The 21,386-nt window shown below is 40.7% G+C and overlaps 1 protein-coding gene across 3 annotated transcripts in view; it reads right to left on the reverse strand.

The window, feature by feature from the left end:
• nbeab (neurobeachin b) overlaps positions 1-21,386 on the reverse strand; it is a 464,498-nt gene that overhangs the window by 100,827 nt on the left and 342,285 nt on the right. For all 3 annotated transcript variants that reach the window (XM_072691521.1, XM_072691520.1, XM_072691522.1), the window contains exons 40-42: positions 7,093-7,210; positions 5,977-6,079; positions 3,694-3,809 (exon numbers count right to left, since the gene is read on the reverse strand). In XM_072691521.1, the coding sequence (XP_072547622.1) occupies positions 3,694-3,809; positions 5,977-6,079; positions 7,093-7,210 (337 nt within the window). The remainder of the gene's footprint in view (positions 1-3,693; positions 3,810-5,976; positions 6,080-7,092; positions 7,211-21,386) is intronic.

Here is a 21,386-nt window from a genome sequence, read left to right on the forward strand (position 1 = left end):
ATGAATTTAAATGAATTTAAATGTAGTGATGAAAAAGTTGCCACAGAGCGGCCCAGGCAGTTGGGACAAACTCCTCTATGTAAGTCATGTGTTAATGTAATTAATTACATGAATGCTATGTAATTAGTTATGTAATTAAAGGACAAGTAACCCCTAAACAACAATTTGGCTGTGTCGAACCTGCCGAGTGCGCCTCCTAGAAATTCAGTTCAGCCATGTCCGTAATGGTAGCATTTCTGGCTAGTTAATGGTGTTTGTTAGATGCTGTATTTTAATCTTCCGAGGTCAGCAATGAAGAGTATGACTTAACATTAGGTCTGGAAAGCCTGCCTTTATGTCATGTTTATATATTTTTTGTAAAACTGGCACAGAACCAAATGATGTGCAGTACTAATGAGGAAACGCAACTGACAATAAAAAATTATAAACCACCCCTGGATTTTGTTCCAACTGCCTGGGCAATTTTAGAAATCTAGTGATGGAATAGCTGCCGCAGAGCTGCCCGGGCAATTAGAACAATTGTAAAGTAAAAAAGTAAATTGTGTGTTAATGTAATGAATTATGTAAGTAATATGTAACTAGTTATGCAAATAAATCAATAAAAATAATATACATATATATACTGTTGTTTCAAACCTGCCGAGTGCGCCCCCTAGAGGTTTAAAATTTAATTCTGCTGCATCTTTAACTCACATAAACAACCATGCTTGTAAAGGTTTGCAAAGCCTTTTCAAGGTTTAAAGAACCTTTGCTTGATGTAAAGGGGGGTTGTCAATTGGAGACTTGGATACATGCCCTGGATAAAAGTGCTGACCAAAATACTATACTATACTAAACTACCATATCTACACGTCAGCTCACCTCTCCTACCACATGGCTCTCGCCCACCCCCAAACAAACACTTGTGTGTGCACTTATGAACTGAATACGAAGCAAAACAATGATTATACACTTCTAAATGTTAAACAGCAGACCTCTGCCGCACAGGTATAATCTGGAGTTCACCACAATAACCACTAACCCTAACCCCATAGCCTGCCGCTAATTTCCAGACAGCATTACCTCTGATTCTGCCCAGATCTCACTGACCTTTCCTGACGGGGCTGAGCATACCAGAAGAGCCGAGGCTTGATTACCTGGGTTAAAGACACAGGGAGGAGCGGGTCGGGCTGGACGAGAGGAGAGGGAGGAGGGCAAGCTGACAGGGCTGAGGCCCGGGCGCGGGATGTTAATAACGGCGAAGCGGTGTTTAATTAGAGGAGCAGCGTCTCTGCATTAACACCCTCCACTCTGGCCTGTCTGTGGGCCGGCCTTGGCTGACACCGCTGTCAGCTCTGGTCATTACCACTCCAGCTTTTAATGAATTTTCTCCCGGTAGCCATCGTGCCTTACATCTAATTAGCTGACAATAATGTATCAAAGCAGCCTGAGAGTTAAATATAAATATGCATGAATGTGCAGCGAGGATGACACCTTTCAGTGTCAAAAGGAAGTGTGTATGTGTGTGTGTGAGAGTGAGAAAGCGAAAGCGTGCGAGAGAGAGAGACAGAAAGTGTGTGCAGGAGTTGCTCTCACATTTGGCTGGTTCAGATCAGAGACTTTGTAAGAGAACCACTCAACTCGCTGACACACACACACACACACACACGCACACATACACATATACTCACACTCCCTAATTATCAAGAAATATGTGCAGCTCCTGCTCCACGTTAACAATGGAGCAAGTGAACAGCAGTGCAGAAGCAGCTCCCCGAATCAAAGGGGGGGAATTTTGCACCTGACAACAGCAACGCCTTCCTAAATAAATAATGAGGAGAAACACAGTCATTTTTGCAATAGAGCTTCACGGCAATGCTTTGCCGTCCGCGCTCAGAGTGGGTGTGCACTCGGCACACGCTGTAGATGACAGCCTTCATAAGTCCTGAAACCCGATGCAGCAGGAGAAGGAACTGCAAACAAGATTACAACATGCGGTCCTGAGCTGGGCTGAGGATATACACACTAATGAACAGTTGTTTTCCCCACATGCAGATCCAAAACCAGAACCTGGTAATGAAGGCTAGAACGTAATTAAAGATTTCTACAGTGAAAACAAATGGTCTGACTTCCCGTGCGAGGCAGACAGGTGTGTGACAGGTGTGCTATTTCTGACATCAGCTAAAGCTGTGCCAGCAATCTGCATGATAATAGCACAGTCATGGAGACATACAGTGATGCTAGCATTGGGACAGCAGGTAGATTCCTCTAATTGTCATTTAGGCAAATACAATGTACTTGCTTTTAGAACTACAGTAACTATGTAATTAATTATGTAATTGCATACAAATAATAAAGTAATGTATACATTTACTCATCTTTTATTCATCCCGGGTGGTTGCTGTGGTATCCCAGATGGTTGTTATGTTGCTGCTAAATGGTTACAAGGTGATTCCTACAGTGTGGCTAGGCTTGTTACTTGTTAGGTGGCTCCTATGGAGGTGCTTAGTGGTTGTTAGGGTGTCGGTAGGTGGTCACTTGCCAGTTGACATGGTATCCCAAATAGATGTCATGGTGTTGCTAGGTGACTGCTAGATGATTCCTACAGTGTGGCTAGGCTTTTTACTTGTTAGGTGGCTCCTATGGAGTTGCTTAGTGGTTGTTAGGGTGTCATTAGGTGGTCACTTGTTAGTTGACATGGTATCCCAAGTAGATGTCATGGTGTTGCTAGGTGACTGCTAGATGATTTCTACAGTGTGGCTAGGTAGTTACTATGGTGTTGTTAGGTGGTCCCTATAGAGTTGCTTAGTGGTTATTAGGGTTCTGTTTAGTGGTTGTTAAGGTGTTGGTAAGCTGGCTGCTTAGTCATTGCCATGGTATCTAAGGTAGCTGCCATGGTGTTGCTAGGTAATTGTTGGGTGATTCCTACAGTGTGGTGATGTAGTGGCTATGGGGTTGTTACGTGGTTGTTTTGGAGTTCCTTAGTTATCAAAAGGGTGCTGGTAGGTGGTTGCTAGGTTGTTACAATAATATCACAGGTGACTGCTATGTTGTTGCTAAGTTGTTGCTAAGTGATTCCTATACTGTGACTAAATAGTTGCTATGGTGTTGTTCGGTGTTGTTCCTATAAGGTTGCTTAGTGGTCGCAAAGGTGTTGCTTAGTGGTTGTTAGTGTGTTGGTAGGTCGTTGCTAGGCAGTTGCCATTGTATTCCAGATAGTTGCCAGGGTGTTGGTAGGTGGTTGCTAGGTGGTTCCTGTAAATAATGTAAATCTGGCAGTTATTCTTTACATTGTGTCAAACTTTCATGATGAATGGACCAATAGAAATGCTCCAAAAATAAAGCTGTGTGACCAAAAAAATGTTTTTTGTGTGACAGAGACGACCTACAGTCGTATACTATACCCTTAGTATGGGTTACTTTATTTGGGAGTCATGCCTTATACTAAAGTGCAGATTTTACCCTTTATTACACTGTTATATGGGCTCCTATGCTATTACAATGCCATTACCTTCACCCAATATCATACAGTATCAACTTGCAATTGCTGCCATGAGCTGTTCATACACTCTCATTTAAGTATGCATGTCCTTATGTAGGTAGCCCTTCTGTCTCTTCTCAACCTGCCTAGAAGCTGTGGCTGAAATCCATGTATGATCAGGACAGTCTGGGTAAATCTAAATGGAACAAAATAAGGTACAAGTGATCTCTGACCTGCGATGGTATTGAGGAACATCAGATACTCAAAGTTGGAGATCTCTCGCCTCTGCCAGCGCTGGGTCATGTTGGAGGATTTGAAGAGTTGTCGCGGCGTGGCCAGGGAGATCCTCCTGCAAAAGCACATCTTCAGCACTTACACACTGCTGGAACATGAAGCTCCACATTTCCTGTCAGTGGCAGTCGTTTAAAGAAAACGGGGAGCAAATGTATGGCGTTTTGGCCAGAAGAAAGACGGGAGAGCGCAAACACACACACAAGGCCGCCACACGCTTTACTGTGGGGGTAATGAAAACATCACTGAGACAGAAAGAGCTGCTTCTCAGATGAGCAAAGGGCTAATGGTCTCTTTTTGAAGAGAGTTCAACACATGCTGGGAGGGGAGAGTGAGAGATGATGGAGAGCTTTTAGATGAAAGTCAGTCTGCACTCCAACAAACTGGAAGGATCTGTATCTTCTGTATCTTCTATACAGACTAATGTATATAGTGAATATAATGAATATAATAAATAGCATTTTCTGTGTTTAAGTAGCATCTGAAGATTATTCTAGTTTACTCTGTTGACTCTGATCTCTTTCTGGACTATCCCAGCAGGCAACCGACACCAATAGATGTAAAAAAGCTGCTGGCCATTGCACAGACATGCAATTTTGGTTGGAAATCAAAAACCAACATTGGGTACAGATGTTGAACTGTGGTTGGAAATCAAAGTCACATGCCCATCAAAACCAACATTGCATTGAAATCTAGCTCATGTTGTACTGATGTTGAATTTAGGTTATTACATCATGACTTAAAGCCAACAACATATCAACGCTTTCTGGACTATCCCAGAGGCATCAATGTCAAAAATAAATTTTAACTAAAATTCAGAATTTTAACTAAAATTCAGACATTGAATTTGAATTAAAAATGAAAAGAAAATTGAATTGATGTGAAGCTCAAATGATAGACATAGTGGAATTTTGTCTGGAAATCAAAGTCACTTATTAATGAAAAAAAAACTGGCTCCAATATTGAATTTTTGACACTGAATTTTGGTCGGACATCAGTTACATATCTTTGAAAACTAACATTAAGTTATGGACATTATGGTCCAACATTGTACAGACATTGAATTTTAATTGGAAAGTCAAATATCCACCAAAACCAACATTGGATTGACATAAAGCTCCAACATTGTACAAATGTTGAATTCTGGTTGGACATCAAAGTCCAGTATTTGCCAAAAACCAACATTGGGTTGACATAAAGATCTAACATTATACAAACATTGAATTTTGTTTGGAAATCGGTCACTTATCCATCAAAAAACAACATCAAGCTCTAACATTGTTCTGACCAACACTGGTTTCACATCAACTAACGTAAACAAATGCTGTGAACAAATTTTGGTCAGTCATATATTTGTCAAAAAACAAAACTGGGTTGATATCAAGCGTCAACGTTAGACAGATGTTGATTGTTGGTGGAAATTCAGGGTCAAATATCCATCAAAAATCAACACTGGGTTGACATCAGGTCCCAACATCGTGCAAACATTGAATTAAGTTGAAAATGAAAATTGGGTTGAAATCAAAATCTAACGTTGTACAGACACTGAATTTTGGTAACAAAAAAAAATAACATTGTGTGGATGTTTAGCGGACATTGTGTTGACATTTAGCAGACGTTGGGTTTGGTTGGTTTGGTCAGCATACCTCACAACTAAATGTTGGTAATTTATGTCAATATGACGTTGGCGTGTGACGTTTGGATTTTGGATATTTTATACATCAAAACGTTGAATTTTTGTCACCCATCATCACAACCTACGTTCAACCAGATAACAATGTCTATCAACGTTTGTGGCCAGCTGGGATGTTTTCTTCATGTCAGTAAAATGTAACACACTACACTCCGACATCCCTCTTGAAGTTCTTCCTGGTAATAATGGTTCTGCCAAAGCAACACTCTGTCATGTGACTATGTATATGATATATCTGTGCTGTCCTGCTGGACAGTGTCCCTATCTGAGTGATCTATAGCCAGCTTAGAGCTCAGCTCTCCAGAGAAGAGATGAGCCAGTCCAGGGCAATCGGGGTCAAATGCCACTCAGCTACAATGACCAGAATACAAGGCCTGCCCAGCAGACTGCTGTTTCTTTCTCAAACCAGCATTGATAGTCTCTTGACAACAAGGTGGTAAGTTTCAAAAGTGTACAGCGCAAAAATGTGAACACTAACACTGTTATAGCACACATATTAGCATGCACTAAATGTTCACAAGAGCTGCCTTACCTGGCCTGGGGGAGGCCATAGCTTGTGCCTACTCCTACACGAGGCAAGCTGTAGACCACCTTCTTCACCGTTTGCTGATCAGGGAAGTTGAACATCACTGAAGCTGGGAGAGGAAATTGATGTTGAAATATCAGACCAGAATCCATGCACTGTGGTGGATGATAGTAGTTTTGCACTAGTATATAATATACATATAATATAGTATGATATACATTTCCAAGAAGACAACAAAGAACTTCAGTAAGTAAGTACTGTGGATATGTGAATGCTGACTTTGCTGAAACATACATTCATGGGGGACGCTAAAGGTTCAAAATCAGCAGGATAATTCAGTTTGAACATTAAGAAATACTGCTGTGGTCATTCTTGTCAGCTTCTGAATCCACAGCAATGCTGCAGAATCTTGAAATGCAAGATTTCATTCGCTCATTCCAGCCACTAATGAATAATCTTATAACCAATTGAAATGTGCAACATTTTGAAGGAGCCAGAGCTGCTTACATTTGTGCTGACTACTGAGTGTTAGCCACAAGCCACATACACATCATGCAGAACTCATGATTTAAGTAAGTAAAGTCTCAGGAGTCTGATGCATTACACCAAACATCTCGAGGACCAGAAATGGACGTTTTGTGAGCATTTAAATGAAACCTGTGCAACAAGTGTGGCTGATAACAAGGGCAGGGCTCTAAAGCTTCAAAGAATCATATACTAGCTAGTTCTCCAGCAAAAAACATTTAAGCATTCACATAGTTCCTTGAATTGCCACAGTTCAAAATATAACCACTGTCTTAAAGAACTGTTAGGTATAGTGTGGTCAAGGCTAGGACAGAACAGGAGGACACTTCTGCTTAAGAATCTGTTTGAGCTGTTCTGGACCCCAATTAATTCTGTATCAGTTATATTGATATGATAATAGTGCCAATATAAATATAGTAGCTGCATTAGTAGAAAAATGTGTGGTAGATAGTCCTCTATTGATATCTGGCTATGGGGAAAGCATTCACCAAATAACACTATATCACTTATTCGACCTCAGCCATGCAAAACTATAGGCCATTGTATGTATATATATATATATATATATAGAAGGTGCACTAAAATTAAGTTATTTACTTCTGTTGGCCATGAACACCTCCAGCGCTGTGTTCTGGAGCAGATAGTGGCGGGCAAATACTGCTCGGATCTCACTGAACATCCATTTTCCATGAAGTCCTTCAGAGTAGGCCAATATCTGATAGGACAGAGAACAAAAGAGACAATGCAGAAGGGTTATTACTGTGGTTTATATACATTCAATTGAAATTATAGAATATTACAGTCATTACATAATTAATGATATAGTTGTATTTACATTTTACAGTGTATATTCTGTATCGACAGGTTAGAGTTAGGTAGACCTTTTTTACCAACTTACAAGTTTAATTAGAAAAATGTAGCAGTATGGCTTTTTTGTTTTTGTAAAAAAGACGGCAAGCAAAATATTAATTTTACATAAAATTCCCACGATAATAAGATATGTCATCCTCCTTTAGTTCTTAACACAAACATGGCATCAAAATAGAAAATCTAGAATCTGAGCTTTCAGTCAAGCTTTACTGTTTTTTATGAGATTTGCAATGAGAATCAGATGGATATTTTAAAAGTGTAAATAGAGTTCTTCATGCAATGCCGTAGCACAAATTTGTACGTGACGTGAATGTATAATAACCTTTAAATAGGTAAAGAACCTTCACATGCATTCTCTAAACTTATTTTTTACAAAAAATGGTTCTATATATAACCAAACATGCCTCCTATTTAGAATTGCTTAAAGATCCCATAAACCAAGAACCTTAAAATTGGTAAAGAACCTTCACATCCACTTCTTTAAACCTTTAAAAGGTTTTTCACACAAACATCCTTTTTACAGAAATGATTTCTAATAGAACCAAAAAGGGCTCTCCTATGGCACTGCTTTAGAACCCTTTGTAGCATCTTTATTTGTAGGAGTGTACCATGCTGACCTAGTCATATTTTTGTGGTCGTTTCAATAAGTTATATAATAACTTGTTATATAATAACTTATATATTCAGTAAGTGTTTTATACTGTATATAGGGGTCTGCAAGTGATCAAGGGATCTTTAAGTAATGTCATAAATGTCATTGCATGTTTTGGTTCCATAAAGTACCATTTCTGTAAAAGAGATATGAGTGTGGAGAACCATTAAACTGGTAAGGAACATTTACATCCACTTCTCGAAAACTTTAAAGACCCCTAATTTACAAAAAAATGGCTTTTTATGGAACCACAAATGGCATTGCTTAAAGAACCCTTTGTAGTACCTTTATTTTTTACGAGTGCTTCACTGTGACCCAGAACTTTTTTTTTCTGGTTGTTCCAACGAGTCATGAAGTTGTTTTTATAGTGTGTATAAGGGTTTTTAAGTAATATAGGGTTCTTTAGATAAGGCCACAGAAGAACCCATTTGTGAAAGAGATTAGTAAGTTTAATGAAAAAAAAAATAGCAGTATGTTTTTTTAGTTATTGTAAAAATAATAAAAATAATTTTACATCAAATTTCCATAATAATAAGAAATGATATCCTCCTTTAGTTCTAAACACAATGAGATTTGCAATGCGGATCAGACGGCTATCTTTAACTTGGTAAAGAACTTTTACATCCATTTCTTTAAACCGCTTTTACAAACATATTGTTCTATGACAATGCTTAATTAGGTTCTATTTCCGGTTCCATAAAGAACCAATTTTTGAAACAGATGTCTCTTGTACAAAAATGGCTGTTCTATGGCTGTGATTAAAAAAATATTAAATATATGTGAGTGTAAAGAACGCTTAAAATTATAAGGAAGATTTACATCCCTGTCTTTGAACCTGTTAAAGGTTCTACACACATCCCTACAATGGTTCTTTATGGAATCCAGAATGGTTCCTGTATGGTATTGCCTAAAGAAGGCTTTGTAGCACCCTGATGACCCCATTAGGGCGTGAAGAGAGCTCCATTTAAAACATCTGCTATTTGGTATTTCAGCACACCTTGTGTTATGTAAACTGCTGGAGACTGCGTGGTGACGTCTTACTATTTACATATTTGCAGCTGAATTCCAGTCCAGATAGCCAATGGCAGACCATCACATGGAGTGGCCTGATGTGGGCGCGAACCACAAAAAATATGCTAGACCTGTCAGAAATGTTGGCCGCCATCCATTAGAAACACGCTCGCGTGACAGTGATGCTCGCTAGCTTTGATTATCAAAGCTGAGACGCTTCTAAAAAGCGATACCCGCCAGCCTGGTTCTCAGTTCCTGACACTTCTCTCTCCACTGGCCTGCTACTTCCACTGGGCTGCTGGAACATGACCCCCACGGGGATCAGGAGACTGTAAATAATCAATACTAACACAGGCCGGCCCGAGAAGGGCATCATTAGTGCAGCTCTATGGAGGGACCCCAGGGGCCTCTGAGGACTGGATCAAGAGCCTTTCACTGACAGGTGAAAATAAGGCCCCTTCAGCTGCCTAAAAACACAAGAGGGGTGCGCATATTATTTTGGGTCTGATACACATATATGTGCAGACACCCATACACACACACACACACACACACACAGCCTGGGCACACAAACAGATTCCAGATTGGGCAGCACGCAGATGAAAGGCTTTTCTGCCTGCATGCAGAGATGAAGTGAGACTTGATGGGTTCAACTGTAAGTGAAAGTGAGCTCTGGGTGGAAGGACAAGTACTGAAAGAGAGAGAGAGAGAGAGAGAGAGAGAGAGAGAGAGAGATGGTTTCTGCTTAGCAACCATTTTTCCCTACTTTCCTACCACAGCAACTGCCAAGCAACCACTAAAAATCCCATTGCAACCACCTACCAAGACCATAGCAACCACTATTTTTTCCCATAGGAATGAATGAGGTGTAAAAGTTTGTGCACCCTTTTTAATGCCCCGATGACATAAATACACTAGAAATACCCAATCAAGCACCTGAGACACCACAGCAATCCCTTTGCAACATTATAGAAACCACCTGATATACCATGGCAACCACAAAGCAGTGCATAGTTACCACCTGAAATACTATTGTAATCACCTTCCAGCACTATAGCGCCCATCCAGCAATAACATAGCCATAATAGCAACCACCAGGGGTACCACAACACCCACCTACAGTAAACACTCCACAACATAATTGCAATCACCTGGTATACTAAGGCAACTATGTAACAACATCATAGCAACCACTGAACAATCACCAAGCAACAACACAACAACCTCCTGGTTTTACTGCAGCAACTATGTAACACCTTTCAATACCATAGCAATCACCTGGAACACCATAGCAACCAGCAGTTTTTTTTTGGAGATGATGCGACCCAGTAATTTGGCCATAAGGTCTTCCTGCCTGAGCATTTCTCCTGAATTCAACACGTCCACTACAAGGCTGGTCAGTTACTGTGTAACATAAATCACACAGCGTGTCGCTTGCCATCCCCTTTAAGAGCCAGGTGTGGTCTGACTTAGCGGATTGATATTTCAGTGGTGTAAAGCGTGGGGAGTGTACGAGTGTTGGGCTGCACGCGCCTGTGTTGACAATTCACTGCCGAGATAGCAACGAACGTCTGACTGTTAACGAACGTCTGCCTAGGTTGTTTTCAGTCAGTGGAGCTCCTGTGTTTTCTGTTGCTAAGATACACAGCAATACTCCAGAAATTGACCTGAACACATCTCATTTCGAGACCACCACGCCCATCAGCGTAGATATATTCACAAGCAGCGTTGCTGTTTAAAACAACGCAGATGGTAGGTGTGAAAATAGACTGTTGGCAGGGTGTAAGATAGCAATGGGCATGGCGATACTCCTTGTGCAGGTTGTAAGATAGGGTCTTAATGTTTTTGCTAATTTGTGCATATATATATATATATATATATATATATATATATATATATATATATATATATATATATATTTCTGTATGTAGAATAGAGCTTTTTGTAGTCTGTACATTACCTGAGCCTCACCACAAGTGTTTCAACATACAAAAGCCCTGTCCTTGTATACTGTGTATACTACTGTTCTCTGTATATTGTGTATTGTGTATTGTCTGCAAATTATATGTAGAGTAGCTGTATATTGTTAACACTAGAGAGTCACAAACGGACAGAACAAATTCCTTGTGTGTGAACATACTTGGCCAATAAATCTGATTCTAATTCTGGCTTTGGACTCGAGTTCAGTATTCAACCTCATCAAACTCAATTCATCAGCTAATAAGCAATTAGCAAGGTTTTACAATGCAGGTGTCCTCACCCTCTTACTTAGTGTGTGATTCTCAATCCTTCAGCGGTCACAAATATCAACAAAGCATCAATTAGAAAGTGTGAGGTACAGCCCTGTTTTATAATCTGTTTGGGTTTTAAGAGCTGTGTAGCGTATCCAAGGCTTTAGAGGATTGGACAGCGTGTGCCAGCGGGTCTGGACCTGCTTCATTTCTCTCTGGAACGGGACTCAGTGCCAACGCAGACGTGAGAGAGTCTCCAGGGCTCAATTAAAACTGGATTACGCCTCAGTATCCTCCAGCATCTTCCTCCACTCTCCTTCTAACTGTCTTCACCAAATATGAACGACCCCCTTCACCACAAACAATTCCCCCGACACACAGAAAAGCATACACACAACACCTCGGAATCGCTCTCTGCTTGCCACCTTTATGGGCTCTTTCTCATTTAGACAGGCTTTGCCATGGAGAGGGCAGAGTGGATCAAGCAGATGGAGAGTTATTCAGAGATCTGCAGGGCTGGCCACTGAGACAGGGGCTGAGAGACCCAGAGAAAACTATACAGAAAGACACTGACAATGTATTAGAATGCATTATTTTTCATATCATCAATATAATGTCTTATACAACAGTTAGATTCACCTCACGATCTGATTGGATGAGAAACGTTCTAACCTGTCTGTCACTCTGCTGATAGGTTGCCAACAACTGAAAGGAAAGCCTGCTAGAGAGGTAAAACGCCCCCCAGCATTGAACATTTCTATGAATGTGGAAAGTCCAAAATACCAGGAACTGATGGCTTTTCGATGAAGGGCGGGACCTTATCCGCAAACAGACGCCATGCTGAGTGTTACGAGAACACCTACTTATATTTGAACTAATCGCTGGTCTCCTTATTTCTAGCATCTCTCACAGGACTTGATACTTCGACAGTTCAATGGCTCTATCCGCACCCCAAAAGGTGAGCCTTATGGTATTTGCAGTTATGTTGGACTGTGTACAGAGCTCACCTGTAAACTACCATTAAGTACTAACCCCTATATGCACTATTTGTCCAAATGTTTCTGGACACCCTTTCTAATACATGCATTCAGCTACTTTAAGTTGCACCCATTGCTCACACAGGTGTGCCAGCAATGCACTTCTATGATAACTCTCTGAACCTATTGGCACAATGCCGAATGCCAGGCAATATATTTACATTACATTTACGACATTTAGCAGATGCTCTTATCCAGAGCGACTTACAAAAGTGCCTCACTGTTTACTCAAGAATAACCTCAGCTAGTTTGAATAGACTAAAATTCAAAGATACCTCTAAGTTTAGACTCTACTAAACACAAGTCAATATGGAGACCATAATACTCTACTACCCAAGTACTCCCGGAAGAGGAGGGTCTTCAGTCTGGGTTTGAGGACAGCGAGCGCTGGACTCTGCTGTTCGGACACCCAGGGAAAGTTTGTTCCACCACTTCGGTGCAGGACAGAAAAAAAGTCTGGACGCTCATCTTTCTTGGATTTTAAGCGGGTCCAAGTATGTACAGCAGAGTTCCAGGCGTGGGCTAGAGGGGTATAAGGCCTCTGATAAATTATGCTATGGAGCAGTGGAAGAACTGTGTTCTCTGGAAGGACGGCGGTGCTCCATCCAATACTTTTGGGAATACTGAGTTGGTTAGTTGGTTCGGGATGAGGTGAGGTGGTGATGATTCACCACCCTGACCTCACTAACGCTCCTGTCACTAAATGTAATCAAATCCTCACAGCAATGCTTCTTCAAAATCTAGTAGAAAGCCTTCTTCCTTGGACAGGAGAGGCAGTTACTCCAACAAAAGCAGGCAAACTCTTTTTAATACCCTTGATTTTCGAAAAAAACAGGAATGAGCAGGCATCCCAATACTTTTGTCCATACAGTATATTTATCTATATATCTAAAGACAAGAATATAAGTGTTTCAATGAGCTACAAGGTACGATTACAGCATGGTTTTAACAGTGTTATGGGAGATACAGAACACAGCATGTTTGCTCTGTTTGTAAAAATGACCCTTAAAAAGGGCACAGCATTACAGCCTGCTTTTTGCATAGCAGAATCCATCTGCACCTCCAGCAGTGCATGTTTGCACCTTTCTGCCTATGACAAAGCACAGGCCAAAGGGTTAGACAACAACAAAAGATCCTGGCAGAAAAAAAAAAATCTCTCAAAACAGCCCACATCAGAAAAAAATTGTCACAACACCAGAGGCTGGCACTTCAAAAACCAACAAGCCAGGGTCCCTGTAGACTCGGAGGTCACTGACAAAGCACAGTGCTCACCCACAACCCCCTTTTTTCCCTGCTCTTAGAGACAGAAAGAAAGGGGGGCAAGAGAGGGAGGGGAAGAGAGGGAGAAGGAGAGAGAGAGAGAGAGGCCCAGCTGTAAGGAACAGGGCTTAATGAACCTGTCTGGCTGGGCTGTCCGCTGCCTGTCAGAGGTGTCAGAGCAGTGACGAGTGTCGAGGACAGGAGTGCCCCCGGGTCCCAGACAGGCCTGCCAGCTGGAGGCTTCCGCCCCAATCTAATCACGCCAGCCCCAGCAGCTCCAGCAGCAGCAGAACAGGGCCAGGCCCAGGGCTCCTCTCCCTGCACCCACCCCACTGCTCACGGCCTGTCGCTGCACACAGGCGGCCCACGAGGCAGCCCAACCTACGCCACCGCCCACATTCAGGCTTTCTACCGCCGTCTGAAGTATGTGTAGGCCGGGGTGCCTTTTAGGATAACAGATGACTAATAGAGGGTGATATTTGTGATTTTTTTTTTTTGATGTTAATTTTGCTTATCAAGTCTATTTAAATTGGTTTGCATTGTTTCATTCAAACATTTATTTCAATACGTTTCAGATCTGATTGACTTTTTAATTTAATTTTATGTATTGTATTATTTTATTTATTTTGTTATTCTATTATTAGTTATGCCAGTGTAAATAATTGTATTAATTTGCATAACCAAAAAACAATTTGATTGCATTCAACAAAAGAATAGACAAGAAAACTCTAGAGCAAATAAGCATGAACTTATTACCATCATGCCTAATGCCAGGCTTTGGCTAGATGGGTATAAAGCCCCCAACACTGAGCTGTGGAGCAGTGGAACTGAGTTGGGGAGTTGGGGATGATAAGGTGGGGTGGTGACCATCCAAATCCTGACCTCACTAACATGAATATAATCAAATCCTCACAGCAATGTCCCTCCTAAATCTAGTAGAAATACTTCTTCCTTGGACAGCAGAGACAGTTACTCCAAAAAAAAGCAGAATTTATAATACCCTCGATTTTAAAAGAAACAATCACAAATGAGCAGGTGTCCCAATACTTTTGTCCATATAGCTAGATTTAGGAGGATTTCATTTGCAAATATGTCATTTTTGTTTGCAGTAAAGATGGAAATGAGTTGGGGTGCTGACAAGGAGCAAAGTGGTTTGCTGGGTTGACAAAGAAAATATAGGACCGTATTGACTGCAACCTTGAAAAATGGAATCCCACAAAGCAGTCTCGATGATATCGATGATGACATCCAAATCAAATCTGTTTCTTCTTCCTTATTTTGGTAAATGATGCCACCCACCCACATGACTACTGGCTATATAAGGCATTATGACAGGAGTAAATACATCAAAAGAATCTGTCATATTTAAACCGGACACCATTTTTCGCACCACCCCCCGTACCCTTGAGATATGAGCGCAATCCCTCTCCATGTCAAATTTGTGCTGAACTGGGACGGGGATATAATTCAGCGCCGGCCGAAGCCAGCATGACTGATATATTTATAAAGGGGGGTCGTCTGTTGCACTGACAACCTGCCATCTATAGCACCTCCGCTGGGCTGTCCACAGATTTGTCTAATAGGCTTCCACTGTTAAAGCTCAATGAGGGAGTGTGAGGGGAGAGCGAGAAGTGTGTGGAGGATGAGAGAGACACACTTTCGTCTCACCCAAGAATTGTGACTACTCCCCAAGGAGAGAGAATGAAAAGTGTGTGTGCAAGCGAGAAAGGCTGAGTGACATGCTGAGATCCCCCCCTAACATTGCCAAAACAGCCAGAGCCTCAAAGCTTGAGCTTTAGAGATGACCCAATGCTGAGGTCCAGCTAGGTAGACAAGGTAGTACAAATATAATCAAGTACTGCAATCAAAACCACACATCACATACAGTGCCGATAGAAGGTGTGTGAACCCTTTCTAACGTTCTGTGTTTCTGCATAGATGACCGTGAGGCCGGAAAACCAATCAAACAAGTGATGCAAAACTTCACAGTTATTGCTTATGATATATATTTTAAAACCATATTTTGAAAAAGTATATGAACCCATGCTTTCAGTAACTGTTGTGACCCCCAATAACCTCAACCAAACGTTGCCGGTAACTGCTGATCTTTTCTGGACAATGGCCTGGAGGAATTAGGGTCAAAGCTGCCTCAACTCAATGCTGTTGATAGGTTTAGGTGTAACTTAGGTTAGAATTAGGTTCAGATGCAGTAGGTTAGATTTAGGTCCATTATCTGCTCTTTTTTGTTTTTTTTTTCACAACATTTCTATTGGGTTAAGGTCTGGGGTTCCAATATGCTACATTTCTCCAACTTAAATCAATTCTTTATAGACTTGTGTGCTAAAGGTCATTGTCTTGGTGCATGGCCTGCTCAACAGGATCTCATAAAATAATAAAAAAAAGTGTACCACAAGAAATTTGTAACAAGAGCTTGAAGATATTAAAGGTATGAAGATACTGCACTGTTCGCACTACAGCTCCCGCCTACTGGTTCTGTCTGCCATGTACTCGAAGACGATTCGAGAAAACAGAGGCGCCACATTCATGCTGCTACATTTACAGAATTAATGGAAACTCCTGGAAACTCCTGGAAACTCAGGTGTAGGTTAGGTTACGTTTAGGCCAGGTTACATTTAGAATTAGGTTTAGTGGATTATGTACATGTTTAGGTCGAGGTGTAGTGGGTTAGGTTAAAGTTAGAATTAGGTTTAGGTGTAGTCGGTTAAGTTTAGCTTTAGGTGTAGGTTCAGGTAATACAAATAGACAAGTAAGGGTAATGGTTAGGATAAGTTTAGTTTGGGTTAAGATTAGAATTTGGTTTAGGTGTAGTATGTTAAGTGTAGGTTTAGGTTGAGGTATAGGTTAGGTTTAGATTAGGTTAAGGTTAGGATTAGGTTTAGGTGCAGTGGGTTAGGTTAAGAGTAGGATTAGGTTTAGGTGTAGAAGGTTCATTGTTAATTGGTTCAGGTGCAGGTTCAGGTAATACAACTGCACATGTATGGGTTATGTAAAGTATTGGTTAGGTTAAGATTAGAAATAGGTTTAGGTGTAGGTGGTTAATATTAGGTTTAGGTTATAGTTATAGTAGATATAGTTTAGTTTATATAAGCAAGTTTAGTTTGGGTTAAGATCAGAATTTGGTTTAGATGTAGTAGGTTACATTTTGGTTTAGGTGTAGGTTAGGTTAGGTTAAAGTTAGAATTTAGATGCAGTGGGTTAAGTTTAGGTTTAGGTTTAGGTGTAGATTAGGTTAGGGTTAGAATTAGGTTTAGGTGTTGTATGTCATATTTAGGTTTAGGTGTAAGTTAGGTTAGGTCAGGTTAAGGTTAGAATTAGGTTTAGGTGTTGTATGTCATGTTTAGGTTTAAGTGTAAGTTAGGTTAGGGTTAGAATTAGGTTTAGGTGTTGTATGTCATGCTTAGGTTTAGGTATAAGTTAGGTTAGGTCAGGTTAAGGTTAGAATTAGGTTTATATGCAGTGGGTTAAGTTTAGGTTTAGGTTTAGGTTTAGGTGTAGGCTAGGTTAGGGTTAGAATTAGGTTTAGGTGTTGTAGGTCACATTTAGGTTTAGGTGTAGGTTAGGTTAGGTAAAGGTTAGAATTAGGTTTAGATGCAACAGGTTATGTTTAGGTTTAGGCTTAGATTTAAGTGTAGGTTAGGTTAGAGTTAGAATTAGGTTTAAATGCAGCAGGTTATGTTTAGGTTTAGGCTTAGATTTAAGTGTAAGTTAGGTTAGGTTAGGGTTAGAATTGGGTTAAGATGCAGTCTATTTTGTTTAGGTTTAGGTGTAGGTTAAGTTAGGTTAGCGATAGAATTGGGTTTAGATGCAGTGGGTAAAGTTAGAATTAAGGTTAGAGCCTTTCTTTTAGAATTTGCTGGTGCAATAGGTTCATCAATAATGGCAAGCTGTCCTGGAACCATGGCAGCAAATCAGCTGGGAAGATGTTGTGATTATGTTGTAATGCAGTGTTTGGTTTTTTACACATCTATTGAAGCCAAATAATTCTATTTTGGACTAATCTGTCCACCAAACATCTTCTAGTTGCCCTCTGGCTTATCCATACGGTCTCCAGCAAACTTCAGATGGTCAGCAGTGTTCTTCTAGGAGACCAGTGGCTTCCACCTTGCTACCCTGCCATGCACACTGTTCTTGTTCAGTGTTTGAATGAGGAACTCTTGTAGCATAGCGTAAGGCCACATGGACAGAGGCCACGCAGTGGGTCAGGAGTGCTAGTAGACATGTTGGAGAGCTGTGTTAAAGGAGCTACAGGCCCAGTAAAGCACATGACACTTGCAAGTAAAGAGTCTGGTTGTGAACAGGTGCAGTGGCAGTGCGTTCGTCGTCAGCTGCTGTTGGCCCCTGACTAGAGGACAGGTAGCGGAGGATGACAAGATGTGACTACTCTGCTCTGCTCAGTGTGTTTATATGTGTGTGTGTGTGTTTGTGTGTGTGTCCCCCCGTCCCTGACAACAGCATGTCCAGGCTTACATTGCGTCTGTTTTTTTGTCTGAGCTGCTGTTCTTACTGCAATATCCAGTCCAAAGCAACCAAATTCTCCTTTTTAATTACAGTCTGTCGCTGGAGTCGGTCAAGACTACTGTTAAAGATAAAAATACATTCATGTTTGACATATTTTAAGCCTTTTGGAAGCAGAATGAGGGTTTTCTGAGACTGCAGGCAGGTTTTGATTAAAAAAAAGCCTGGTTTTGAGCTATAGAAACAACACGCATTACCCAGTGAGTTGCAGAGTTTACCTCAAGAATCACTTTTCAGTCTAACTACCCAAGTTGCAGCAGTAAATCGAACATTTTGACTCATTTGAGAAAGCGCTGCTCTAATCCTGAACCCAAACACTTCTCCAGAACTTCCTAATCCTTTTTCGCGAGGCTCCTTTTTAAAATTCTAGACGACAAACAGCTCAAAATCAAAGGGCGCATTTCCCATCTGATCTCCCCCGGTCCGTGACATCTGCTCTAAGGGCTGAAAATGAGGAAATTTAAAATTCCTTCAGATTCTGCACAGCTGAGTTCATATCTCAGGCGCAATAAAGGCGCCACGTCTCCCTGAGCAGGTATCGCGGGACAGAAGAGGCGGTTTTGCATAATCACTGTCACTATACATTTAGGGTGTGTGAGAGTGTGTGTCGGGGTGACAGGGCTCCAGTGGTGGAGGGAGACGCGGGCGATAAAGGGAACAGCGCCACTCCGAGAACCGTCTAGAACGTCCAGCCAGATTCGTCAGTGGCACTCACATAGGAGGAAGGTGGTTTATGCATTTTGAGGACGAGCGTGCATCGAAATCTTGAATGTGTGAGCTTTGTTCTCCATACAAAAACGACAGTAACCTTGGCTGAATCGGCTGATTTCTGGTTTATAGTGTGGGTAAAAAAAATGAAACGGTGCAAGACTGAACATCTCTTATGTTCTCCTGAGTTTCCATCAGTTATGTCTTTGAATGCAGAAATGCTTCAATATTTAAGATTTAGCCTCAAAGACTTTGATTCCACAGTCTCAAAATACTGTGCAAGAGTCCAGTCTTGTTCAACCTAAATATATATCATTTTTTATATATTTATTTATAACATTACAATTATTTTTAACAATGTTTAGACCCAGCTAATAGTTCTGGTTAGTAGAAATTTTCCTACATGTTGCGGCCTTTGGTTCTTAGAACGTTCATTCTGTCACGTTTTATGGACGTTCCTTCAATGTTTTTGTAATGTTTAGTTGTTTATTCTAAATATGGGCTTTTCAGATTTAGCTGCACACTTCAGAAGGTAATGGACGTTCACGATTTCAAATGTTTAGAAAAGCAAACAGCTCTAAAGCATTTATAAACCATCTCCACAGATCTCCTCAACTATCAGTCTCCTCATCTATCAGTCTGGTATTATATATATATATATATATATATATATATATATATATATATATATATATATATAGTTATCCTTTTTAATATTTATTTATAACATTACAATTATTTTTTAACAATGTTTACTTACATTATTCATATTACAGCCTAAGTTCATCTGTTCATTGAATTGCATTATCTTCATTGGATACAAACACTCAAGTAGCCCAGCAGTAGCTCACATGTTTTCAAAACGTTACTGAAACGTTATTTTTCAGTAACATTACAGGCCGACCTTCCTGGAACCATTTAAGTGGCGAAGAACAGCGCTTTCTGGAATCGCTGCATTTCACCATGCCCCAACACCTGCAAACAAAGAGCTGTTCTCATAGAAGACGGTTTTTAGCCATTCAGGCAGTAGCAGCTGATGCAGTTATGTGAAGAAAATCCAATCCAATCATGCCACCCCATACACCGCACCGCACCCCAGAGTTCGCTAGATAGCTCTGATTTTAGGAGGACCAGAATTCGACGCTCTGGACCACTCCCGGGCTCAAAAATGGCTTTCACACTTCACCAAACATACTAAACTCACGGAAAAAAGCTCTAGTGTGACAATGCTCTAACAGAGCGGGAAAACAGTGATGTAAAAATGACCCAGCTAATAGTTTTGGTTAGTAGAACGTTTCCTGAATGTTGCGGCTTTTGGTTCTTAGAACGTTTATTCTGTTAAGTTTTCTGTAACGTTTAGTTGTTTATTCTGAATATGGGCTTTTCTTATTTAGCTGCACACTTCAGAGGGTAATGGACGTTCACGATTTCAAATGTTTAGAAAATTGCTTTCTATGTTTTTAAAAAATGCTCAAACTTTAGATCTGCTTTGGGTGTTACGTTGCTTTGAGCATTACGTTGCTTGTTTGATGGATTCAACATGAAACTTTTTGAGCGCCCTCTGCTGGGCCGGAGTGCTCATATGAGCATTATAGAGTCATTTATTTGTTCTTGTGTGGACAGAGATTTTTTCTGCAATATTTTCAGTCGTTCTCTTAATGTTTTATTAATGTTTTAGTAATGTTTATTTGTTTATTCTCACAGCTGAATATATGTTTTAGAAAGTAATGGAAGAAATGATTTAAAAAATTGCGATATATATAATATATTAAAGCAATATAAGTGCGATTATGAGTCATCAAAGTAGGAATGTTGCTTCGGATGTTTCCATAACATAGTAGTGGTTGTCTAACTGGAAACCTTTTAATAATGTTATCCAGTAGTAAGTCACGCATTTTCAGAACGTTCCTGGAACGTTATTTTTCAGTAACATTACAGGACAACATTCCTGGAACAAACAACAATGAAAAAAACAGTGCAGAGCGTTTTTTTTGTTGTTGTTGTTGTTGTTCTTTCTGAGCTGGGCAACCAACACTTACTTTACACACTATATGTCCAAAGGTTTGTGGACACCCCTTCTAATGAATGGTGGTTGGTGTGGCGCAACAGATAACACCACTACCTGCCACTGAGCTACCACACCATGTTGGAGACTGGGATTCGATTCCTGGTCTGGGTGACTATGCTGCGCTACACCAATAAGAGTCCTTGGGCCAGACTCCCAACACTACACTGGCCCAACGCTGTAATACGAGTAACCTTGTAAGTCGCTCTATAGAAGAGCGTCAGCTAAATGTCATAAATGTAATGTAATACATTAATGCACTCAGCTACTTTAAGTTGCACCCATTGTCAACACAGAGAAGTACTGACAAAAAATAGGACACTCTGGTGCAGATAAACATGAACCCAATGGCCCCATGGCCAAGGCCAGACGTAGGCTAAATTCATATGCTTCATACAAAGCACCATGATGTGGAGAGCTACGCAGACACAACCCCACAGTGCAAAGAAATATACCCCCTACACAAATCCAGCTAAACGGTTTGTGTGTGTGGGTGAGGGGGTGAGTTAAGGAGCTTGGAA

Source organism: Salminus brasiliensis, chromosome 11 (assembly GCF_030463535.1).
Source record: "Salminus brasiliensis chromosome 11, fSalBra1.hap2, whole genome shotgun sequence".
In the NCBI taxonomy this organism is placed as follows: Eukaryota; Metazoa; Chordata; class Actinopteri; order Characiformes; family Bryconidae; genus Salminus; species Salminus brasiliensis.